Here is a 26,538-nt window from a genome sequence, read left to right as displayed (position 1 = left end):
CGTCATGCCATCAAAGAAGCCAATACATTCTAGGCTTTAGTCTGACAGCAGCCGGGGCCTTGTGTTGTGTTTTTTATTTATTTATTTATAATTTATTTGTTTTGCGCCTGCGCTGATGGAGGCGGATTTACTGGATACGTTAGAGGCTTTGGGGTGAGTGCCGTGTATATACCGGGCAGAACCGCTGGAGACCGCACCGTGTGCCTGATGCTCTGTTTCCTCACATGTGATGGACATGACACCTCTGTATATGAGACCAGTTCGGTGTTCTCCCAGATATGATCAGTGAGGACTGCAGCAACAGGACACCCTGCAATGGGTTCTGGGCAAAAAGGTTGCCCGGAGAGGAGAATCCCTTTAAGTCCTCTCATGCACACAACCGTATCCGTTTTTGTGAATCTGTAAAACACGGATGCCGGCTACTTGCGCTCCGCGTTTTGTTGATCGGAGCGTCCGACCCTATGATAGAAGTGCCTGTTCTTGTCCGCAAAATGGACACGGACGTGCGTGTGCGGAAGGCATACGGGTGCGCTGTCTGCATTTTTTGCAGCCCCATTGAAATGAATGGGTCTGCATCCGATCTGTATGCAGACCAGAACCAGGTGTGCATGAGGCCTACGGTTGGGTTCACACTGCAGCTTTGCTGTTGTGGGTTTTCGTGCGGCCAGTCTGCAGCAGTGTACGGTCCCAGTCACACCTAGCAAGTCTCATTCACACATGGCATAATTACCCTTTCAATAGCAAAAAATGAAACCTGAGTCCAATCTGCAGCTTTTCTGCGACAAAATCGCTGACAAAACGCATCGTTTGGCGCAAATTACAAGCAGAAACGCTGCAGAAAATCCGCAGCTAATAAGTCATTTGGACCCAGCCTAAGGCCTCACTTACTTTTCCGGTTTTCACTGACGCGTGCTGTACGTATTTTCCACGTAGCTGTTTATTTGAATGTGTGTCTTCACATATCCATAGGTCAGTGAAAAAATCACGGAGACGTGCACTGTGCTATGTGATGCGGACCAAACGCGCCCCAGTGCAGCCTATGAGCCGGTGAAGAAACATGGACACAACACGGATGGCATCTGTGTAGGGTCCGTTTTTCACTGACCACTAAGGCTAGGTCTACGTGTGTCACAGAAAAGTCTCGCAACATTTTTTTATAATCCTAGTCAGTGGTGTCGCGCTGCTACACGACAGTCACAAAAAATCTGTCCGTTAGATTTTTGTGTGACTGTCGCAGTTGCAGCATGTCGCATTACGACACCACTGACTGATTTAAAAAAATCTAGCGCGACGTGAATGTCACAATGTAGTGGTACCCTTATTGTCCCCTAATAGGAGAGGCTCTTGTAATTGACTTAGAGCCTAGCAGTGTCCGTGGAAAACGGATGACGCACAGAGGGCAAAATATAGAGACATGGACCAAACACAGATCTTTCACGGACATCCCACATACTGATTTTTATTTTTTTTGCGGCCGTTAAACTGACACCGAAATGTTTCCCTTGGAAAATCTATCCGTGTTTCATCTGTGAAGAATCTGCGATTGGTCCGTGTGTCATCTGTGTTCCACAGACCCTTCTCTGCTCAACACTAAGGGGACGGCGACGAGCCTCCCTAGCGTCATTTATAGGACCACTGGTTTGTATGGAGACCATAGCTCCAAATTTAAGGCATGTCATGTTTTAATGCCGCCGTCGCCTTTCCAAAGAAGGGTGTGGGTGGCACATTTACCAGTTTTCAGACATAAATGATTGAGCTCTTTGCGTAGATTTCTGTCTCGGCACTCAGAATGGCGGAGGTTGCGCTTAATTTATGAAAACCCTGCACCTCATCATAAAATGAGCGCATCCTCCAGCCGCACGGATAACGACATCAGCATAGCAATGCCATTATTGATAAATGACCCCCACAGTGTCTTACAGGGGTCACTTAAGCCTGCGCTTCCTGCTGCCGCTGCTGTACAGTAATACACTCGTATGATCTATACCAGTGTATTACTGTACTGTGGCGGCACAAAGCGCACAGCGTCATAGCAACCAATGACTGCACTAAGCAGGACGCCAGTCCGGTATCTCACGGAATGTGTTCCACGGACGTCTGCATGAGGCTTAAAGGGAACCTGTCACCGGGATTTTGTGTATAGAGCTGAGGACATGGGCTGCTAGATGGCCGCTAGCACATCTGCAATATCCAGTCCCCATAGCTCTGTGTGCTTTTGTGTAAAAAATCCGATTTGATACATATGCAAATTAACCTGAGCTGAGTCCTGTCCCTGACTCATCTCACATACAGGACTCATCTCAGGTTAATTAGCATATGTATCAAATCGGTTTTTTTATACAATAAAAGCACACAGAGCTATGGGGACTGGGTATTGCAGACGTGTTAGAAGCCATCTAGCAACCCATGTCCTCAGCTCTATACACAAAATCCAGGTGACAGGTTCCCTTTAAAGGGGTACTCCAGCCACGCACATTTATCACCCATTTTCATAGTCTGTCGGCAGGCAGTGTGCATGTTTCGCTGCTTCTCCAGTCAAGCTCCTCCTTGGTGATAATAAGTATCCATTTAGGACAGGGGTACACAGACATTTTGGTCTTGGAGGCGCATTGTCACAATGTTCTATTTCAAGGGGCCACAAAGAAAATTCTGGTCGGCGCTCGTTTTATTCAGCCTGTGAATGGGGGAGGAATGATCACTACCACAGTTGTTCCTCCCTCATTCAGTTCCAGTAATTTTCGGCAGCACATCCCTGATTACACAGAGAGATGTGCTGATAATCCAGCATTGTTAATCCTGAAACTGATGCTCATTTGCATATATTAAAACATCAGTACCAAAAACTGTTCATGATAATGAGCTGGATTTAACAACAAAGGATCTATACCAGTAATTCCTTTTTTTTTTTCCTTAATGAAAATATTTTCAAATAAATAATGAACAATTCCTGGAGATCAGTTTAATTCTCTTCTTAATGATATTTCCTGAAATGTGTCTTCATCTAGGTACCAGGGTCCATTGCTGGAGGAGAACTCCCTGGCTCCAGCCTTAGAAGCTGGTTTGTCTTCTCCTGACTACTTTCAGCTCCTGAAATGGCTCACGTCTCAGATCAAGTTATTGGATCATTTAGAAGAGAGTGTAAGTTCTGAAGGTAAGTGACAATTTAGCCAAATAACTCTCCTGCTGTCCCAGTCCCATGTGACGTCTCCCTCCACCTTTTTCTGCAGTTCCTGAACCTCACACACAGAAGTTTATGTAGGTGAGGAGACATATTATTTCTTTTATACATCTCCTTCCATTTAAATCCTGCTCAGTACATTTTACTTTGCCCAGTACAGAAGGTGATGGTGCTGCATCTGCTCAGCAGTTAGAAGCTCCAGTGTGGTCACCTCTGTGGCCGCTGCCCATACTCTGACCGCCGGAAGAAACGGTTTATTAGGGAGTATGAGGAGGCAGTGCATATGAACCTGCTAATTCTAATTTGTAAAAGTAATGACAATGAAGACAGATCTTCTCTACAGAAAGCTTCAGGATAGGGAGAAGGTTAGAAGTCTTTAAGAAGAAGAAGAAAATAATCCCTTTATTGTCCCTTAGTGGGGAAATTTTGGCATAACAGCAGCAATCACATTCACAACAGGAGCAAAATAAGAGTAATTACAAATTAAAGAGTAAAATACAAGAAAAACATAACACAAAATTTACCCCAAAAATTCTCTACTGGGTTTCTGGGAACAGTGGTGTTATAAATCCTAACCGCTGCTGGGAGGAAGGACCTCCGATAACGTTCCTTCGTGCACCTAGGATGCAGCAGTCTGTCATTGAAGGAGCTCTCCAGCTTCATGCATGGGGTGGGAGACATTGTCTAACAGTGATGTTAATTTTGCTAGAGTTCTTCTGTCACCCACCTCCTGTACAGGATCAAGGGGACAACCTAGGACAGAGCTGGCATTCTTAAAAGGGTTTTCTCATCTCAGACAATGGGGGCATATCGCTAGGATATGCCCCCATTGTCTTATAAGTGCAGGTCCCACCGCTGGGACCCGCACCTATATCAAGAACTGAGCCCTGAAAGTGAAGCAGAGCGCACTGCGCATGCGCAGCTGCTCTCCATTCATTTCTATGGGGCCGCCAAAAATAGACAAGCGCTGGCTTGGCTATTGCTGTCTGCCCCATAGAAATGAATGGGAGCATGGGCCGCGTATGCGCAGTGTGCTCCTATTCACTTCTATGGGAGAGGCGGGGATTAGCACTTGGTGGTGGACGGACCCCGGGAAATCTGGGGTCCTCCAGCCACAGCGCTCCGCGCTCCGTTCTCGATATAGGTGCGGGTCCTAGCAATATGCCCCCATTGTCTAATATGGGAATACCCCTTTAATGAGCTTATCTAATCTCTGTCTCTCAGCCACAAATAAGCTGCTCCCCCAACAAACCACACCATAGAATATGGCTGAAGCCACCACTGAGTCAAAGAAGGTCTTTAGGAGCGTTCCGTGCACTCCAAAGGACCTCAGTCTGCTCTTACCCTTTTTGTAAAGAGCATCAGTGTTATTGTTCCAGTGACTTTAGCGCACAGTTCTGCTCCCACCACTAGAGGTCCATCTTCTCTATAGGACCTGAAAAATGTGCATGTGTCATATGTATATCAGCTCTAATACTTGGTGATATGTAACCTGTAAGCATCTACCTAACCGTCTATCTGTCCTCTCTAGGTGATGATGTAGAAAGCGTTCAACTGGAAATCAGTGGATTCTTGAAGGAGCTCGTCTGCCCTTATCCTACCCTGGTTTCTGGAGACATTAAGGACAGATTAAAGAACAAAGAGGACTGTCTGAAACTACTGTGTGAGTAGAGTGCAAGGAAAATATCAGTCCTTCAGAGCTCACAGTAGGGACTCTACTAACAGTCCAAGAACGGATACTTGTGACTGTGGAGAATGCACCGATAATGTGTAAGGTTCTGTTCACACTAGTATCTTTTCTTCAGACCTACTGAAGTGACTCAGACTGTCTTCTGTTATCATATAGCAATCCAGGGGGACTGTGTTAATTCAAGATAGCAAAGCATTCACTTTTGTGCCAGCCTCTTGTAGGATGTGTCTATGATATCCTATCATCAGCAGCCTTTCTTTGGCAGGGACATATAGAGGTGCAGGGCAGTGTATTCATTGTGTTCACCTCCTGTAAGGAAAGCAGTAAATGTGTCCCCACACTGAAAAGGTTGGATATCCCTGACCTCCAGTATCATATATCAGCACTATAGACTATATTGCCAACTGGGGTATCATGACCATTAAAGAGAAACAGTCAGCTCGTTCAAGCATATCTAACAAATGGCAATGCATGTGAGCTCAGATTAACATCATCATAACTGTACCTTTGTTATAGCAGTCACAGTTCTTGATCCCCAGAATATGACATTTTGTGTAATCATGCCCCGGCGGGCAATGATTAACCCTGGGTTCAGACCTGAGCGTTCTGAAACGAGCGCTCTGTATGCGCGATTGTACCGGCGTTTACAATCGCGCATACAGAGACAAGCGAACACACATTGTCGCGCGTTCCTGCTGAAGTCTATGTACGGGAACGCGCGACAAACGCCCCAAAAAAAGCTCAAGAACTTGTTTGAGCGTCGGGCGTTTTACAGCGCGATCGTACGCGCTGTAAAACGCCCAGGTGAGAACTATTCCCATAGGGAAGCATTGGTTTCTCCTTGTTAAGCGTTTTACAGCGCGTAGGAACGCGCTGTAAAACGCTCAGGTGTGAACTTAGGGTTAAGGTTCCTGGAGCCCAAGCCTGTTTTCATAAAGAGACCAGGTCCACCTCAACACGAGTTCTCAATGTCGCCCCTTCATGACCACCCCCTCCTCTGCGACGTCACAAACTAGCCTTCGTCTTGCCGAAATCTGTCAGTCAACTGCTTTGTGCATGTGTGAGATTTCTGCAAGATGCAGAATTAGCAGGCTTGCAGAATTTGGGCTACCTTCTGACATTGCAGAGGAGTGGGCAGTCATGTCGTGTAGAGGCGAACCTTCATGGAGACAGGCTTGGGCTCCAGCAACCTCTAATCATGGCATATCACACAAATGTCATTTTCTGATCATCGGCAAATGCAACAGCCTTTTAAAAAAATATATATATATTTATTAAACAATAATATTCCATACAAAGTGTAGCATCAAAGTTATTATTGCCATTCTTTTTTTATAATCTCGTCTCCCAAAAAAAAAAAAAAAAAGGACAGAACGGGAATAATGAGAAGGTTGAGAATTATAATTTCCAATCTCCCCATATCTTAAACCATTTCTCCTCAGCAATAATTTGTTTATATAAGATTTTTTTCATACCTTTTAATCCTATTAACGAGATTTAGCCATTTATCTATACTTAGAGCATTAGATGAGAACCAAGCCCGTGCAATCAAAAGCCTTGCCAAAAACATTATTCTAAGCAAAAGAATCTTTTTGTATTTATGGCACCCAACCCTGGAAAGATCACCACTCAAAATCCAAGACTCTACCATAAATGGAATCGCCACTTTCAATTTTTGAGTAATCTAATTATGAGTTGCCCCCAATATTCTCTTAGTTCTGTACAAGTCCAAAACATATGTAAATGATCGGCCTCAGGCATATCACAGCGTGGACCGTTAAAAGTGTTTCTCAAACCCCATTTATTGAGCCATAAAGGTGTGATATAAATTCTGTGTAAAATATTAAATTGAACCAATACATGATTAAAATTATGAGAAACTAATCCCTGTATTTGTATTAAACATTTATTATCATTGGTGGCGCAGTGCGCCCCCCCCCCCCCCTCTTTCCCAGCTTTAAAACATTGGTGGCGCAGTGCGCCCTCCACTCCCCCCCAGTATTAAGTTATTGGTGGCAGTGGCCACAGAGTCCCCTCACTTCCTCTCATTGGTGGCAGTGGTAGCTTCTGATCGGAGCCCCAGCAGTGTAATCCTGGGACTCTGATCGGTTACTATGGCAGCCAGGACGCTACTGAAGTCCTGACTGCCTTAGTCAGCTCCCTGATGCTGTGTGCACAGGGCAGCAGGGAGAGTGTAAGATCCTATTTACCCTCATAGAGCTCTATTAGGGAGAATAGGACAAGGGGTTAAAAGATCCCAGGTTCCTATGCGGTGAACGCCGTAATAGAAAGAAAAAAAAAAAAAAAAAACGGGCGATTCGCCATTTTTTTTTAGTCACCTTGTCCCCACCCAAAAATAGGATAGGACTGTGCGATTATGGGCCGGACGTTCCATAAAATGTGGCTCTTGATCCACCACAGTCTTAGGACAGATCTCTCAACTGAGACCACCTCTCCTTATCCCCCCCCCCCCCGCCACAATTAAAAAAAGAGGATCAGATATGATTCTGATCTAACCAGTCTACCACAGAGTCAGAAGTGTCAAAAAAATAAGTCCCACTGTTGAATATTATCCGCAATTTAGCTGGATAATCAAATGAATATTTAATATTCTTTTCACAAAGTCGTCTCTTAACCTCAGTATAACTGCGTCTCTTATCTTCAATGTCCTTAGAAAAATCAGGAAAAAGGGACAGTCTATTTCCATTGTATAGAATGGGGGGGGGGGCACTCCCTTGCCCTTCTCAAGATCATGTCCCTATCTCGTGAAACAATTATCTTCACAAGAAGCATCCGCAGGTACCTTCCAGAAGTTGACTTACCCCCTGGAACCCAATGGGCCCTTTCCACAAAAAATAATGGGGGAAAATGCACCTTTCCAAACTTCACCAAAATTAAATTCTGTATCATATCGCCAGGATCGTCCCCTTCCATACCTTCTGGTAGGCCCACAAGTTTCAAATTACATCGCCTAGACCTATCTTCCAGATCCACCATCTTTTTTTAAGGGTATTACCCTCAGATCTCAGCATTTCCGTTTTAAACATTTTAACTTCCTTCTCCAGGACCTCCACAGATTTTTCTATGGTAGTAACTCTGTCCCGAATTTTGGAAACATTATCTCTTATCAAAACCACATTGGTCTGAATTACCCCAAGTTGAGTGGAGATGTCTTTAATTAACTCTCAATTTTTTTTCAACCGCACACAGGACTTCATTCAGTAGTGAGGATTTGTCTTTAGACAAGACAAGAACATCATCTCTCTCCGCCCCCACCTCCTGAATATAATGATCAGAAGCCTCTTCCATTCTAGATCCACCTTTTTTTGCTACATCCAAATCGTATGACCCTTTATGTCCCGCTCTTGTAGTTACAACCTTTGGAGACTTGAAGAAATGCACAATTTTGGCCCATGTATGCTCAGCAGAATGCCTATTTTACTTGGAGGCCATTTTTTTTCCTTCTCTACTTTCCCTTTTCTTCTCTCCCCCCCCCCCCCCCCCCCCTTTCTTCCATTTTCTTCTGTTCTCGTCTCCCTCCTTTCTTTACCCTTTTACATTAATTACCAGGAGGGAAGGTAACAATCAAAAAGAAGAAAAAAACTATTCATCCAGAAAAGTTCATCCAGAATAGCCGGTACCCATCCGGTAATGTATCCTCTGTTTCTCTGATTATAACAGTTCTTTGGTATAATAAAACAAACCCAGAAGGGTCAGAGGGTGTACCCAAGGAGAGGGGAGGAAGGACAATTCAAACAAGGGAGGACACAAGACGTGTCTCTTCAAACCTCAATCCCAGGACCATCAGGAAGCAGAGGACACAAGGAGGGGAACGGTAGAAGGGAACCCTCCACAGGACGGCAGCTAGCAACAAGCAGTCACGGCACAGAAACGGGGAAGATATTGAAAAGGTCCAGCGATGTAACAGGGCTGGGTGCGGTAAAGCCCTCAGGTCATTCAGGGTAGAGCGGAGTTAGACGGCGTGGCAAGGCGTGGACCGGAAACAACGCCCCACAAAACAGCAGTTAGGAGCAGGCGTCACGGCACAGAAATGGGGAAGATATTGAAAAGGTCCAGCGATGGAATAGGGCTGGGAGCGGTAAAGCCCTCAGGTGATTCAGGGTAGAGTAAAGATAGACTGCAACAGCCTTAACAAAAGTATAGCTATGGTGATGTTAAACTGACCTGATATGCTTTGTTAGTTATGCTTGAAAGAACTGACAGATTCGCTTTATCCCATAATTAACGTAAAAAAACTGAATCAGACCTCATATAGTACACGACAATCTATTTCTAGCAAAGCTAGAACCAGCCCTGTACCTCACATGGATCCAGAGATTTCTCCATTCATTGTCTGCTAGATTTATATCAAGCTGACAGCTACGGGATGTGTCCTTTCTGCTGCAGCTCTCTCCCTATCACAGCTCCATTAACAGTCGAAGGATGAAACTGAGCATGTGCGGCCATTACAGTGAGCCGGACAAAGAAATAAGAAACTAAAACTAGCAGGTGGCGCTATACAGATACATTTTAGTGAATAACTCAGTGGTTATGCAATTTATTTTATTACATGCAATTACAAAAGTATTCAGATCCAGGCACTGGGTTGAAAACTGTAGAATATTTTTCATGGGACAACCCCTTTAAGGTGTAGCTGCTATTATGGTCTTCCTAGGCTGGTCTTGATATCCCCTGTGCTGTCGGATGATGTGCCTAATTTATGACGAGTCCGTGCGTCTCAACAGAAATCTACGGCAGCTCTGAGCTACAGTACATTTCTGTCTTAATTTGTGCCAGAGACTTGTAACTGAAGATACGTTTGTCTCGGTTGTTGACCATGCCCACTTTTGGGGAAAAATGGCTGGGGTGGTGTAAAAAGAGGCACTTGTGACTTTTTTCATCCACTTTTCTGGCGCAAGGGAGATAAGTTTCCCCCTATATATTTATTTCAGGGGAGCAGACAAATTCCTTCCTTGGATCCCCCATTTTTCTCCAAGTTAGAAAGAGGATCTTAGGCCATTTTTTTTTTTTTTATCTTATTTTTTGTTCTTAACTCTATTTGTTGCCTCACCCAGGAGAAGAGCTCCAAGATACTGTCCACCACCTTAAATGTTTCCATTCACCTCCATTGTCTGTCGGTTTAGTTCTTCAGCCCTTGTAGGGATTGTCCGCTGTCCTTGATGCTGACATCACTCCTTCTGTGGCTGTTGGAAGACAGTTCTTCACCACTTCTTAGCAGCTGCTAGGCGACTAATCTCCCAATTCTGGAAACAAACAGATGTTCCCCCAGTTGCAGTGTTTATTGCTGAGCTCAATTGTATTTTTCGTATAAAAGATCATATTGGTCTCCCTCTAGGCACCATGGGTACTATTAATAAAAGGAAGATCTCCTACCCAGGTGGATGTTTTCACATTAATGCATTAAACGGGGTTGTCTCATCACAGACAATGGGGGCATATCGCCCCGTTGTCTTATAGGTGCGGGTCCCTATATTGGGAACGGGGCCCTGCAAGGTAGTGGCTGGAGGACCCCGGCCCGGCCACCACCAAGCTCTCTCCCCGTAGAAGTGAATGGGAGCGCACCGCGCATGACCTGCCACAACCAAGCGCTCTCCTCGTAGAAGTGAATGGGAGCGCACCGTGCATGACCGGCCACCTCTCCCATTCACTTCTATGGGCCTGACGGAAATAGCCAAGCTAGCGATCGAATGAATGGAGGGCGGCTGCGCTAGTCAGTGTGCCCTCTAACACTTTCGAGGCTCTGTTCTCGATATAGGTGCGGGTCCCGGACCCGGTGGTGTGACCTGCACCTTTAAGACAATGGGGGCATATCCTAGCGATATGCCCTCATTGTCTGTGATAAGACAACCCCTTTAAGGCCTCATGCACATGACTATAATTTTTGCAGGCGGTACATAGACCCATTAATTTCTTTGGGTCCGCAAAAAAAAACAAAAAACGGACAGCACATGGGTGTCATCCATATGTCCGTTCCAGAAATTATAGAACATGTCCATATTTGGGCAAGAATAGTAATTTCTAATGATGGGAGTGAGAAAAATGTATATCGCACATGGAAGGTGTTTGTAATTTGCAGATTTGTTGTTTGTGTAAAATATGGACATGGTTGTGACCATGAGGCCAGAAGAGGACCTGTAACCTCACCTGACATGTCCGTTTTAGTAACTACTTGCATTCTCAATGTAATAACAGTTCTGGAGCATCTATCTTACCTTATGACTCCGTGTTGTGCTCTTTTTCAATTATTCCTACTAGAGGTTTATGGCTGGCTTGCCAGCCGTCTGCAATAAAGGTCCAGCTGGGGTGTTACCTTTGGGGTGTGCCCCTGCAGAGTGTGACACCGGCCGCACTGATTGGATAGTGTCAGACTGTGATGTAAGATAGGTGTGAACCCCGCTCAGAAAGTCCTAACTACATTTGTTCTGTTGTGCTATTTACTTGCTTTTCTCAGCGGTTCTCACCATTATTTTTAGGCAGTTTCTGTTGTTTTTGTAATGTTAAGCCGCATCTCATGTTTCCCATTTCTTCCAGTATTTTTAGGATCAGAGCTTCAGGCCGTGCAAATTGTACAAAGCAAGAAGCAGAAGGACTCGCGTTCACACGATGACTTGTTTAAGGAACTCCGAACTATCTGTGGGGCTCTGCGACTTCCTGAACAGACCTCTTCAAGTGCTGCTGCTTCGGTGTTAAAAAGTGTAGAGGAAAAGGTGGGGCGTTACATTACAGGCATCAGTCTTTCCATTACACCAGAATCACATAGAAGAGATTCCCTTTCACTGCGTTCTTCCTATTAATGCTGCAAAATGATAACCACTACGTAACAGCCTTATCCTTTCCACATGAATGAAGGCACTCATCGAACTGGCTTATGCCTGCTATGGCTATGTCATACACATGCTGACCACATTGGACATCTTTTCATTACATGTTTAGGCTGGGGCGATGCATAGTCTTTGCACACAGTGGGAGAGATGTATTATTACTGTCTTATTAATATAATAATCTTTATATAGCGCCACCAGATTCCGCAGCGCTTTACAATTCAGAGGGTTCATGTACAAAACAAAAGGCATCACAACATAACTGGCTGATGCACAACTGAAACACTGGGAGTCAGGGCCCTGCTCACAAGAGCTTACAATCTATGAGGAAGTGGGGTGACCTAAAAGGTGATTGTTATATGTAGTGGTCCAGCCATCTTTGTACTGAAGATGTGTTTTCAAGGCACATTTGAAGGCAGGGAAGTTGGGAATAGACCTGATATTCCAGAGAGTAGGTGCAGCTCGAGAAAAGGCTGAAGATGGGAGTGAGAGGCATGAATTATGGAGGATGGTAATCTTGGGTCACTGGCAGAACGGAGAGCACGAGTAGGGTGGTAGACGGAGATGAGGGAGGAGATGTATGGAGGTGCAGCACTCTGGAGATCTTTGTGGGTGAGGGTGAGAAGTTTGAACTGTATTGTGTCATAGATGGGCAACCAGTGAATTGACTGGTACAAGCTAAAGGCATCGGTGTAGTGATTGGACACAAAAACTAGCCTGGCTACAGCATTTAGGAGCGAGTGAAGGAGGGAGACCATTTATTATGAGTTACAGTAGTCAACACGAGAATGAATCAAAGCAACAAAGTCTTCAAAATAGACATTAATCTAGGAGAGTAAGTTGTGTATCTTGGTAGACATGTTAGATGCTTTCCCCTTACTTAGGGCTCTTTCACACTTGCGTTCTTTTCTTCCAGCATAGAGTTCCGTCGTTGGGGCTCTATGCCGGAAGAATCCTGATCAGTTTTATCCTAATGCATTCTGAATGGAGAGAAATCCGTTCAGGATGTCTTCAGTTCCGGACCAGAAAGTTTTTTGGCCGGAGAAAATACTGCAGCATGCTGCGCTTTTTGCTCCGGCCAAAAATCCTGAACACTTGCCGCAAGGCTGGATCCGGAATGAATGCCCATTGAAAGGCATTGATCCGGATCCGGCCTTAAGCTAAACGTCGTTTTGGCGCATTGCCGGATCCGACGTTTAGCTTTTTCTGAATGGTTACCATGGCTGCCGGGACGCTAAAGTCCTGGCAGCCATGGTAAAGTGTAGTGGGGAGCGGGGGAGCAGTATACTTACCGTCCGTGCGGCTCCCGGGGCGCTCCAGAGTGACGTCAGGGCGCCCCACGCGCATGGATGACGTGATCGCATGGCACGTCATCCATGAGCATGGGGCACTCTGACATCATACTGGAGCGCCCCGGGAGCCGCACGGACGGTAAGTATACTGCTCCCCACTACTACTATGGCAACCAGGACTTTAATAGCGTCCTGGCTGCCATAGTAACACTGAACGCATTTTGAAGACGGATCCGTCTTCAAATGCTTTCAGTTCACTTGCGTTTTTCCGGATCCAGCGTGTAATTCCGGCAAGTGGAGTACACGCCGGATCTGGACAACCCAAGTGTGAAAGAGGCCTTATGCTATCTCTTGGTTAGCTTACTTTGTGCCAGTTTTGGTGCATCTTGATGCCTTTAAAGCCATGGCCTTTCCACTAAGTCCTACCCCTCTTCTACACATTGTCTGGTGAGGCGCAAAAAAATGTCTAAAGCACATAATAAATCTGGCTTATTGCACGTATGACAAATTGAGCTGGAATTCTGTCTCATTTTAGCTCAGTAAATATTCCCCCAATGTGTCAATCGATTATGATAGAGCATGACACGGGACATAAATCAGCTTAGGAGATCTTTTTGGAGCGGAGAAAGGGACTAAAGTCCTATAAAAATGATTCTTAGGCAAAAATGCATACTTTAAGTAAAAATTACCCCCCCCCCCCCCCCAAAGATGTATCTAGCCTTTCAAGTAAATCAGAAAGCCTAATGTGGTGCATTTACATACAAGATGATGTTGGCCATCCACATATTATGATAAATGGCTTTCGCGGCCATACCTTCACCAAGCTCCTGTTCCTCAAGCATCCATGTGTTTTTCTTTCAATCAGCATTTTTTTTGTTGTAATTTTTTGCAGGTTACTGAACTTTTACCGAAAGCTAAGGCAACCAGCATTGACCAGGCGTTGCTGATTGTGGATCTGAATGAACAACAGCTGGTGAGGACACTGCAAAATATTCAGTATGCTAGATGGGTGAGGTGTATATCGTAGATAATGTAAGGTCACCATGACCAGAGAACTATAGAAAGCCCAAATGGTTACACAGCATGGTAGAGCAGCGTGTATGGAGGCCATCTGTATGGTGCCTTCATACCGTGCCTTATAACAGAGAGAGTTCCAGAATAGCGACTCTCTAATATGTCATCCGATGGAGCATGGCATAATTATTGTCTTTCAGATTTATGTGATAAACTGTATGCAATTAGAAAGTGAAAAAAAATCGCATTTTACGTTTGTGTGAAACCATGTGACCGGGTGCAAATATGCTGTAAATGACCGTAGATGTGCTCCTAGTGCTTTACTGCTTGAATACTGGATAACTAATATCTCTACTCTTCTGTAGAAGGTTTACCAGAGTTGTGCAGTGTTTCATAGCACCGGCTTCAGGAGCCTTGACGTTCCTATGGATCTACCGTCTTCTCCACTGAAAATACCGTTATGTGTTTCTTTGCTTCTCTCATGTTCTAGGATCAGCTAGAGAAAATAAATGAAGCTCTCTGTAAAGAATATGAATGCCGGCGCAGAATGCTAATAAAACGTTTGGATGTAACCGTGCAGTCATTTGGTTGGTCTGACAAAGCAAAGGTGAGTGACGTAGTAACTGCAGAAGAACTGCAATATGGGGAGCTATGTATCGGAGTACATCTTGCCACCACATCTCCACTCTGATGGTGATGCTCCTCCTGGGTACATTGTCGACCTGTAGATGTGACAGTTTGTTAGTTTATTCATATATATTATATGTTTACAGATGTTCACCAATCAAACCTTAAAGGGGTATTACCATCATATACATTTATGACATATGCTGTGGATAAATTGTGTGATAGGTACGGGTCCCACTTCCAAATGCTCAGGGGTCCTGTTAACTCAATTTGCCTATTTATTTTTTATTTTACATTTTTTTCAATATTTTTATTTTATTTTTTTGCTACCACAATGTCTATAGAATTTAATGGAGCAGTAACTTTTCTTGGCCATCTCATTTCTTGGGAGTACTAGTTTTAAAAAAAAAAAAAAGGCAAATTTCTAAATCATTTAATTTAAAAAAAGTATGCCTGCGCCCACCTGAAACAAGCTGTTTGTTAGTTATGGCCAGAAAGAAACAAAGGGGGGTTAGTCAGCATATCCCAATGTGCAGGTGAAAACAAACATAGTGGGAAGTAAGGGAAAGGATGTCACAGCAGTACATTGCTGGCAGAAGGGAGTCATCCCCTGCTTTTGAGTGAAATGCATCTAGCTGTGCAGCTGAAACAGGGAGTAGTATGAATGAAAAAAACATTAGTGAAGCCCAAACATAACCACTCTTTCACAGACATACAAAGATGCACAGCTATAATGCAGGCTTTTTTTTTTTTAAACTCAGGTACGCTTGAAGAGTTCCAGGGTAATAGAGCTGTAGTTCCTATTGAGCCCTACAGCTGTGCTACATAGCAAAATGGTGCAAGTGTCTTGCAATGCAATACTAAAGGGGTTATCCAATCCCTATAATGACTCCTAGAATCCCCGGGCCCCTCCTCTAGAGCATACTTGCCTCTTCCCCAGCATCCCCGTCCCTCTGGATCCCTGCACGGTCGCTGCCTCCTTGTTGCCCAGATAAAAATATCAGGCAACGGGGGAAGCAGCCTATAGCAGGCCACGATGCGGGTGACGCCAGGAAAACTGGCCCCCGTCGCGGCCTGCTTTTAGCTGCTCCCCCTGTTGCTGGATGTTTTGATGCGCGCGAGATGCATTGGCGGCCGTGCAGGCATCCGGAGGGCCACGGGTGCCCGCGGAGTAGGTAAGGCTACTTTCACATCTACGCTTTTGCTTTCCGGTATTGAGATCCGTCATAGGAAAACGCTTCAGTTTTGTCCTCATTTATTGTCAATGGGGGCAGAACCGAACGGAACAGAGTGCACCAGAATGCATTCCGTTCCAGTTGGTTGTGTTCCCATGCCGGACAGAAAAACACTGCAAGCAGCGCTTTTCACTGCGTCATGGGTTGCAGAGCAAGACGAATCCAGCATGAAACATAATGTAAGTCAATGGTGCCGGATCCGTTTTCTCGGACACAAAAGAAAATGGATCTGACGCCCCATTCACTTACAATAGTTTTAGTGCCAGATCCATCATGGCTATTTTACAGATAAAACAACCAGATCCGTTCATAACGGATGCAGACGGTTGCATTATCCTAATGGAAGCGTTTTTTCTGATCCATGATGGATCTAGCAAAAATGAAGATGGGAAAATAGCCCAAGTATGCTCTAGAGGAGGGTCCCGGACATTCTGGGGGTCAGTATAGTGATTGGATAACCCCTTTAATTCATTTCAGAGTAAGTGACCAGCGATCTAAGAATCTGATGTCAAAAGCCCTCAAGGGAAGGGAGCTTAATAAGATGTTTTAAAAAAAAAAAAAAAAAGTTTTTAAAATCTATAAAAATTCTAATCATCCACTTTCCCCATAATAAAAAATAAACAATGAAAAAAAGGAAAGATCATTTGCATCCCTAAATAGTAACTCGTCTTGTACCAGTCTGTAACTCGTCTTGTCCATGCTTATTGCAATTGTCTGTACTCTGTGTGTGCACCCCTTATCATATGTACAGCGCTATGGAGTGAATGATTTTAATAATAAATAATAGTAATACCGTAGTATTAAAACACGAACGTAGTGGACGATTTCCTTTTTATTTTATTTTTTGCCGCTTCACCTCACAAAAAGAAAAAAAGTGGTCAGAAAGTCATACTTACTCCAAAATGGTATGAAAAACCCCTACAGATTATTCTGCAAAAAGTGAGCCCCCACACAGCTCTATAGATGTAAATATGAAAAGGTTATGGCGGTCAAAATATTTGGAATTCTTTTTTTTTTTTTTTTACATCTCTCCACTACATTGTATGCAATATAAAATGGTGCTATTAGAATGTTGCTCGGATGTCGGCATGAGGCCTTCCTCCCACGCTTTAACCCCTTAACAACAGGAGCTAAGTCTCCTCCATACATGGTGACTGTTGATATAGCTGACCTCTGCTGGCATTGTCCAGGATCGGCGATCACTCCGATTTCAGATATCTAAACTGCTCAGATGCTGCAGTCAATAAGCAAATGGACAATGATACAGACAGAGGCGGCTCCTGCTATCACTCGCCAAACTGGAAGAAAAGTTAAAAAACTTTAAAAATATAGAAAAAAAACGGACAAATATGGAAAATTTAAAGCGAACCAATTTTCTCAGTTGTATAAAAAATACTTAAAGGGTTTTCTGAGATTTTTACTGATGACCTATACTCCTAGATAGGTCATCAGTATCCCCCGCCGATTAGCTGTTTGAGAAGGCAGCTCACCAAGAACGTATAAACCTATGTATGTTACCTAAAAACAGGAAACCGATAATGGTGGAATGTTAATACATGCAATAAAGCTAAGGGCCAGGGGAGGGCAGCATTTCCATACTGAGGGTTTCATTGTAAATCCTCCGACTTGATAAGATCTGGTGGAGTTTACATATTCCGTCTGAATTACAGTGCGTAACCAGTCATTCTAGTGTCTGTAATAATTCAGGCAGGCACAAGGAGCTGCCGAGATCAGATATGCTGTCACCTAGTGCCCTCAAACTAGAACACTAAACCTATTAGGGAAAGGGTGATTGTGGATAACCACACACCTAGGACCTCAGTGAGGCAGCATCAGTAGCGCACACATTGCTGCCCCCTCCGCAAAAAATATGGATGACGTCTGTGCGTTGTTGTTTTTTTCTGTTAGTTTTTCTTTTGCAGACCCATTGTAACAATGCCTATTCTTGTCTGCAAAACGGGCAAGCATAGGACAATGTGCCATCTTCTTTGTGGGACAGACATACGGATGCAGGCAGTTCACGGTGTGCTGTCCATAGAAATGAATGGGTCCGTGTGTAGTGTTGAGCGAACTTGTGTTTTAAGTTCGGCGTCTAAAGTTCGGGTTCGTGTTATCGAAGTATCCCGTTATGGATTCTAAATTCCGTTATGGTCTATGGTAGCGGAATCTATAACGGGATACATAACCCAAACTTTAGACGCCGAACTTAAAACACAAGTTCGCTCAACACTTTCCGTGTGCAATCTGCAAACAATGTGGATCGGATTTGGTCCAAAAATACGGTTGTGTGAATGGGCCTAAGCCAGATGTTGACCCTGTAATAGATTTTTGTATATGATTGACTCAGTGACAAGTAAATGATGAGGAAGAGGTTAATCTGTGCATTCAGCTGGTGACTTGCCGAATACTAGTCCACATGGGCAGACAGTCGTATCACAGATGTTCAGTGCTCGGTGTAAGAAATGTTCACACACCCAGAACTCAGATATTTGACTATTCACATTATATCTATCGCACTGCTTGGGCTCAGTTGCTGGAGCATACCGAAAAGGTCCAGTACATGTTGCATGTTACGGCCACGTGGGTTAGAATTTCCACTGCGGATTTCACCTTCTGTATTGCAAAGGGTGAAATCTGCGGTGGAAATTTGCAGCATTGCAGGTCCGTTTCGGCTGCAGATTTTTTGGCAGCATGTGCATCAGATTTATTCTCACCCATTAGCTTGTACTGTAAACCTCGGTCATACTGCAGGGGTAAATCCCCAGCATATATAGGTCCTATGTAGATGTAGCATTATGGGGTATTCCCATCATTGTAATCAGGACTTGCAGAAATCTGTGGCGACATCATGTCTACCATTGGAAGTTATTATCTAGTGCGTATTAGCTCTGCTCCCCTGTAGTCCACAATCAAGCTGGAAAAGGAATTACAGACAGATTTTCTCCATTGCTTCTGGTCTCTGTTGCTTCGGTGATTGCACAGTAGGGTCTGGTGGCTAAATGCCTGTCCATGCCCGGTACTGAACATCAGCGCTGCTAGGCTCTGCAGAGCTGTGCATTCATTATTGGGATGCCACAAGAACTACCAGTGATGAAAGTCCTCTGCCGCTGTCCCAACATCATAAACAAACAAGCGTTTCCAGGAGAATGCGAGGAGGCTCTTCTGAACTGTCCGAAACGATAACTGAGCTGCTGGGGAGAGAACAATAAGAATGATGGGAGAACTCCTATCGCCCCCAATATGTCTCCCGTGTATCCCCCCCATACTCTGGAACTCTCTACTGCAACATATCAGACTCTCACCTACAGTGGAATCCTTCAAAAGAAGCCTGAAAGCCCACCTCTTCAGACAAGCCTACAACCAGTGACCCTGCTGCCTCTTTACCGCCATGACCAACTTCACCCGCACCTACTGTGTCCTTCTCACATACCATGTAGATTGTAAGCCCTCACGGGCAGGGCCCTCTCTCCTTCTGTACCAGTTTGTAACTCGTCTTGTTCATGCTTATTGCAATTGTCTGTATTATGTATGTGCACCCCTTATCATATGTACAGCGCTATGGAATGAATGGCACTTTAATAATAATAACTCCTTTACCGTAATGTTTTTTGATTGATGGTCTATACTTGGGATAGTCCATGAATATGCAATCGGTGGAGAGCCAATCCTCAGGATTTCTTACTTTATCCTTATCAAGTTCATATCAAGATAACACCCACCGAAAAAAGTTTGACTACACATGTTCAGAGGGGCATATGGGAATCCCTTCTCTGCAGTCATTATTATGGGGTGGTACGTCCGAGCACAGATGCAATATGGAAGCAGATTGAAAGTAATCTGGTTCTATTTTATGATATTAAGTCTTAGTGGGGTGAATACCAAATGAAGGTGTATCTACCAGTCATTTGTGACAGTACAGAAGTCGTACTTTCAGATCTTTACTGGTCAGACATCATCTTGCCTTGCTCCCCAGTACCCCACCTCACTTACATAACAATTTGGATGTAAGATATCCGCTCTGAAATATATGTGGCAGTGGGAATCCGACTTTCTTTTTGTACGCTTTCATATTTTATTCAATAAAAATGTATTGACTCACAGTCTACAAGATAAATAATCTGTAATTTTTTTTAGGCAAAAATGGATGAGATTGCCAAAGCCTACCAACCAATCCGTTACTCGCTGTCCCCAAAATCAGGAATCTCCGTGTCGCATCTCTTGGCTGCTAGACAGGATCTCTCTAGGATAGTGCGTACCAGCAGCGGGTCAGTCCGAGAGAAGATGGCATGTCCTATCAATAAGGTAAATTACCCACGGTACTGTCACATATAATCTGTGATGTCTGTCAGCAGCAATGTGATGGCAGCGACACTTCTGTATAGTTCTTACCAGAAAAATCATCATAGAAGGAATATGCTACTGTTAATGGGTTTTTGGATGCTCTCTCTGCCCACTAGCCAGGATTGAACCCTTTCCATGATGATGGCGAGCAAGCTGTCAATCCCTTGAGGGCCACAGGCTCATGAATGGGCTGGGTTCTCATTCTATGGCTGACTTTATGGTCACTGCGTTCTTTCCATCTCCTTTCCTCTGCACATTCTAGTTCCTCATCTCGCTCATTAAAGCTAACTTGTCAGCTACCTTATGCTGCCCACCAAGAGAGCGTTAAGACCCATGAAGAGCTACGTAGGCACCCTGCTCCTGCCCTCTGGACAATGATGGCCAGTTTCTTGCTTAATGGGGGGGTGTCGATCATCGCCAGGAGGTGGGGGGTTCTGTACATACTCAGATTTCTCTCTTTCTCTTAGCACTGCCATGCATTGTACACTTTCAAAGGCCAATTCTATAAAACTGCCTGATGTTATCAAAGAAATGACTGACCACTGAAGCCAGCGGCCTTTCACTACACTATGCTGCCCACAGAGAGCAGCATTAAGGATCTGATAGGTTCCCTTTTAAAGCGGTTTTCCAAGGTAATCAATTTTTTTAAACTGTGGTCACAAAGGATTGTAAGTATTACTACTGGGCAGCACCGCTCTCCCATCTCCCCTGTTGACTATTGTATTACTAGTGCATCCCTATTCTGAGATTTACCACTGTCCCTGCTATTTTGTGGATCGGTTGGCCCCATTCTGAGGCAGATCCTCTTGATTTGGTGTTCTGTTAGATCTTTAAAGTATACAATAGGGTCTGATGCCCATACGCCTCTGTGACATAATGCTTTACTCGCCAAGCTTCGGAGGTGGAAAGCAAAAGGGGGGGTTTTTATGAGTGATTGCGTGTAGATGGGGTCTTTCAGTCCTTTCAACAGCTGAAAGACAAGTTTAATCTCACTAATGATTTTTTTTAGCTAAGGCATTCAATTCAGACCCAATTCCCTGGGGACCAATTCCATGAGAATTACTCTAGTCTTCCTAAATATGTTGTGGGAACCTCAGGGCTGAAGGCTATATCCTGTACAGAGAGATCCAGTCGTTTAGGTATAAGAGAACTCTTCTCCCGGCTAGAGATGCTGATGTGGGGCCTTTACAGATGAGAAATAGGCTTTCACCACGCCTAAGTTGGTGTTCCTGAGTCAAAGTGAAAGAATGTCTCGGGTTTATATACGTCACAGAGGATATATGGCCATATAAAAGCTCCATAATTTTGGGCCTGAGTTCCCTGACCTGGTTCCTGTTTCCATTTAATATGGTCCTACCCTCTGGTAAAGGGATTTTGGGAGCAGATTTGCAAGTTTTTATACAATAATATGGGGATAACGGTGGCAGATGACCCTAAGGGTTGCCTCCTGTTTGTCCACCTGAGCTTTTCCTCTCCACAGATGATAGAGTACTTTTCAATAAAACTTTATCCCAGGCTAGGGAAACGGTTGCCCGATTCTGGATGACTGCTGTTCCCCCAAGTCTTCGGAGCTGGATACATTTAAAAAACAAGAGACTATCTTACAATAAACAGATTTATAAAACACAGGAACAAGGAAGTCCGGTGTTTATAGGGTCAAGCCAGGGCCAGGAAGTAAAGAATAGCTGAGGCTGGATCAGTGCCGTTACGGCTGTGGTGGATAGTCTGTATATTTTATATTTTTTATCCCTTTTGGTGGCGCATTTTTAAAACTTTTTTAATTTTTTCCATTACTCCCAGAGTGCAGTTTGTGAAAATGTCCTACTCTGCCCTTCACCGAGGACATCTCTTTCTTGTTTATGTGGGTTTTTTATATAACGCTTGACCTACCCAGACAGAACAATGCGAGCCTCACAAGGCAGCTGGACTTAGTCACAGGTCTCATTTTTCAGTCACCATGGAGACCTAGCGACTGGGATTTGTTGTTCTGATTTACAGTCTTGTTTTCCGTGCATTATGTGACATTGCCATATGCTGTGTATTCAGACACCGCAGTGCAGTCCTACTTCTTACTAGGACCCGGGACTTATTGTCATGGTCTCGATGCCAGTACGGCTTCTTGGAAGTGTATTTTTCAAGAAGACTGTTTTAAATGTTGTGACACTTGGATTATATCATTCTTATGTAGATCTATTCCTTTAAACTGCGTGAAGCATTCCAGTAATGGATTTTTTTATAAATCTGGTATGTTAATAATAGTTGTATTAGTGAGGTTCATCTGCACCCGTCATTGCTAAGCACTGTTGGCCTCAGTTGCCATCTTCAGAGGTGAGGGCAGGAGGAGATGATCAGATTGATATCTGGTTTATTGGGAGAACATTCAGCAAATCTTGTAATTTTATACATTTAGATCTCTGCTCTTTCTGAGCTCAGTAGCCCTTAAAACAGGGGGTCCTATCAGTGTTTGATAGCATTACCTATACAATGTGTATATATAGTCACTGATAAGGTGGCCATTTGGACTACTGATCTCAGAAAGGACAGAGAATTTAGGAGGTTGTCTGGGTCCAAAATCAAAATTCTTTTTATGTGCTCCTAATACCATGCATACATACACCCCCAATACCTGTTTTTGATGTATGTGCTTTCTTTTCCCTTGTCTGGGCATCAGCCTATTCTGGCAGATCTGTTTACTTTCCTAGTTTTCTGTTTTTTTGTTCAATAGGTAACTTTATTGATAAAGCCTGGCTGCACTGCACAGTGATGAGCCACAGGCTGCCCCCCAGGCCCCCCCCCCCCCCTTACTGTTCAGTCTGCAGGAGCTACCCCTACTATAACTCCCGTGGCCGTGTTACTACAGCAATACATGAATCCTGCTGGTCTATTTCTCGCTCAGTGTCTGCATCACATCACTGACAGTCCACAGGCTCATCCCTCACCAGCTGTATCTAATCCAATCATACATGATACAGCCTGCTGAGTCTGATACACAGCCTGTTGTGTGCGATACTGCCTGCCTAACTGTGTATCTAATCCCATCTTGTACTATACTACCTGCTGAGCTGTGTATCTAATCCTATCTTGTATGATACAACCTGCTGAAGTGTGTGTGTATAGATCCTCCTGCACACAACCGTATCTGTTTTATGCTCTGCAAGTTGCGGATCCTCTAAATAAGGATACCATCATGTGCGATCCACATTTTTTTGCAGAGCTATTGAGCCATTCTATGGGTTCTAGGTCTGCATTTTGAGGACCAGAATAGGACTTGTTCTATGTTTTGTGGAAGTCGCATACAGATTTGTAAAGCGCATGGATGTCATCAGTGAGCTTTCCACATCCGTAAGCCACTTCCACAAAACATAGAACACATCGTATTCTGGTCCTCAAAATGCAGACCTAGAAGTCAATGGCTCAGCAAAAAAAAAATTGCAGATTGCACATGGGCAATATATTTATTTAGCAGATATGCACCTTGCAGACCGCAAAAAAAGGATACGGTTGTGTGCATGTGTTTATCTTGGCCAATCATGTGTGATACCCCGGGTGATACGACCATGATCAGCCTGGGGAACGCGATCTGTGTTTAGGACGCATCTCCCAGGCAGTCTCTCCTACAGTAATGTATGATACAGCCAGCCTCTATCTGATCGGGGCGCAAGTACATGTTGAGGCGAGTGCATGAAAAACACCCCGCAGTCAGATAAAGACTGGTTGTATCATACATTACTATCATACAGGCAGTGCTGGTCAGGGAAGCTGCATTAGGCCTGGAAAATATGGCCAACACATGGACTGTTATTCCTTGGCCGATCACATTCGTTTGCATTAGCCCTATAACTTATACTGAACCCTCCCCTTCCCATAACTGCGACAGCCACATCACCCCCCCTCCCCCCATAATGAATAAATGACAGGTTTTGCTGAATCTTTTTAAGTTTACTATACTGCATACTGTTATTATTGAGCTCAATGTGCTCCCTCTAGTGGTGACTACAAGCATCCATGTTTTAAAGGGTTAGTATACTTCAGTAAATTTTTGATATGTTATAGGGACATATCAAATTTTGATTGGTGGGGGTCACAGTGCTGAGACACCCACCGATCTCTAGAACGAAGAGCGCTCACTGCAGGAGAGCAAGTGAGACAGACTCAATAAAAATTCAATCAGATGATCGCGTGGAGAGAGGGCACACTAAGCGAGCGCCTCTATCCCCTCGTTCTAGAGATCGATAGGGATCTCTGCACTCAGATCCCAACAATCTAATCTTTTCATATGCCGCTAATAAAGGTGTTATCCAAGACTATTAAATGCCTCCCATATGCCCGGGCCCCTTACAATGAATATACTTACCTGGCTCCCCGCTCCCTGCGCAACTCCTGGTCCCCGCACCGCCACTGCTGCTTCTCCCCGCGCTCAGATGAAAACATCCAGTGTCAGGGGGAGCAGCCAATGGCAGGCTGTGACGGGGACGAGCCTCCCTAGCAACGCTGGTGACACTAGGGAGGCTCATCCCCTTTACCGCCTCCCAATGGCTGCCCCTTCCCCCGACTCCGGCAAAGAGGAGAAGCGGCGGTGCGGGGACCCAGGTAAGTATATTCATTGTGAGGGGCCTGGGCGTATGGGGAGCATTTAAGTCTTGGATAACCCCTTTAAAATTGGCACAATACCAAAATTTTTAGTTCAATTTTGATACCAAGAAAAGTATTGCGATACTCAATATGATACCATGCAAAAAATATAAAAATACCTATGCATTAACCCCATGTTGCCCAATATGTGAGGAGGTATTTGATGGGGTCTATGCTATATACCTCTCTGCTGCTGTGCACCTTATTAGAAGAACCCTCCGCTCGCACGCCCCAGTCATAGAATACAGACAGTCACATACATTTTTATAACAAATATGCCAGTTGCAACTATACCCTAAAGCTCTAGGCATCCCTCCATCCCCTTTACATAGCTCTGCAGCTTGCATATTCCACACATGTATGGTCTGTACTGTGCAAGTAACACAACACGTGTGTGGACCCCTCCGGTATATAGCGGTCAGTGTATGTTTCCCCTGTGGGCGGTGCTCTATAATGTTGTGGACCCGGTATATAGCGGTAAGTGTACGTGTCCCCTGCACTTCTGCTCTTCATCCTCTCGGACACTTCCTACTCGGCTTTGTCACTGGTGGCAGTGGCCGACCACATCACAGTGGGAAGGGAGGAATGCTTCTTCCTTCTACATGTGCCGCCGCTGAGAATTTGCCGCGCACCGCATTGCACGGTGCACGAGCCATTTTCTCCAATCGGAACTGCTTGGCATTGAAAAACTGACAATCCTGGTCCTGAACCAAACCAGGAATAAAAGTATCGATACTTGGTGCATCCCTAGTCTCTATAACTCATCAAAAGTTTACTGAAAGTAGAGTGGCCCTTTAAATCTGTGTCTGTAGGTGATATGGAGCTCTGTGTCCGAAATTGCCGTAGATATTTATAAGTCTGCATATCTATTCATCTCCCATTTATAAAAATGAATAAATCATAGATATTATGACTCTCAAGTATATGAATTTCTTGCTGTACAAGATTCATGTGGGCTTTCTTTCTGGTTCTATCAATTTATTCAGATTCTGATGGGCAGAGTGCCGGATCGTGGAGGAAGGCCTTCGGAGATCGAGCCCCCACCTCCAGAAATGCCACCATGGCAGAAAAGACAGGACGACGGAGGAAGAGGAGGCTGGAGAGGAGGTGGGCGAGGTGGAGGTTATGGAAGAGGCGGGTATAATTCAGGAGCAAGGGATTTTAATAGAGGTGGACGAGGAGGCCACCACGGCAGGGGAGGCTATGGTGATGGAGGCTTTGGAGGAAGAGGGAACTATAGGAGATATTGAATGGACATGGTTATACAGCCTCCTAAATCACAATCTCTGCACCTGTGAAGACTGTTGTGAATGAACTTCTACTTTTCTATGTTTGTAACCGAAGAGATCATGGAAACGGACTTGAAGTTGATAATGTGACCAGGACACTTGTGACCTGCGGACTTGCTTCTCATCATGTAGTAAATACCATTCCTGTTCATGGTTGCTGTCAGTTTTTAGTAGATTTGCAATAACTTTTCTACGTTTTATGTCAAAATCAACAAATTATCTTGTTCTGCAACATGGAAGGTCTTATAAAGCACTGCCCTCGTATTGTTGGTATTAAAGGGAACCTGTCACCGGTATTTTGTGTATAGAGCTGAGGACATGGGTTGCTAGATGGCCGCTAGCACATTCGCAATACCCAGTCCCCATAGCTCTATGTGCTTTTATTGTGTAAAAAAAAA

At 44.4% G+C, this 26,538-nt stretch overlaps 1 protein-coding gene across 1 annotated transcript; it reads left to right on the top strand.

Annotated features, from left to right (window-relative positions):
- On the top strand, positions 1-26,450 carry FAM98B (family with sequence similarity 98 member B). The gene is made up of 8 exons (XM_044272370.1): positions 1-153; positions 3,006-3,151; positions 4,710-4,841; positions 11,421-11,596; positions 13,895-13,975; positions 14,507-14,623; positions 20,013-20,180; positions 25,838-26,450. The coding sequence occupies exons 1-8, from the start codon at positions 116-118 to the stop codon at positions 26,099-26,101; spliced, it is 1,122 nt and encodes a 373-aa protein (XP_044128305.1). The 5' UTR covers positions 1-115; the 3' UTR covers positions 26,102-26,450.
- The last annotated feature ends 88 nt before the right edge of the window (positions 26,451-26,538 follow it).

Source organism: Bufo gargarizans, chromosome 11 (genome assembly GCF_014858855.1).
Source record: "Bufo gargarizans isolate SCDJY-AF-19 chromosome 11, ASM1485885v1, whole genome shotgun sequence".
NCBI lineage: Eukaryota > Metazoa > Chordata > Amphibia > Anura > Bufonidae > Bufo > Bufo gargarizans.
Note: the sequence above shows the minus strand (reverse complement) of the source record. Positions and strands in the feature narration are given on the sequence as shown.

What these genes read in the sequence shown, in the direction of transcription:
- FAM98B (XM_044272370.1), top strand. Translation starts at nt 116, where the DNA reads ATGGAGGCGGATTTACTGGATACGTTAGAGGCTTTGGG. An exon ending in TAAAAAGTGTAGAGGAAAAG is followed by an intron (nt 11,597 to 13,894) that starts GTGGGGCGTTAC and finishes AATTTTTTGCAG; the next exon opens with GTTACTGAACTTTTACCGAA. An exon ending in ATCTGAATGAACAACAGCTG is followed by an intron (nt 13,976 to 14,506) that starts GTGAGGACACTG and finishes CTCATGTTCTAG; the next exon opens with GATCAGCTAGAGAAAATAAA.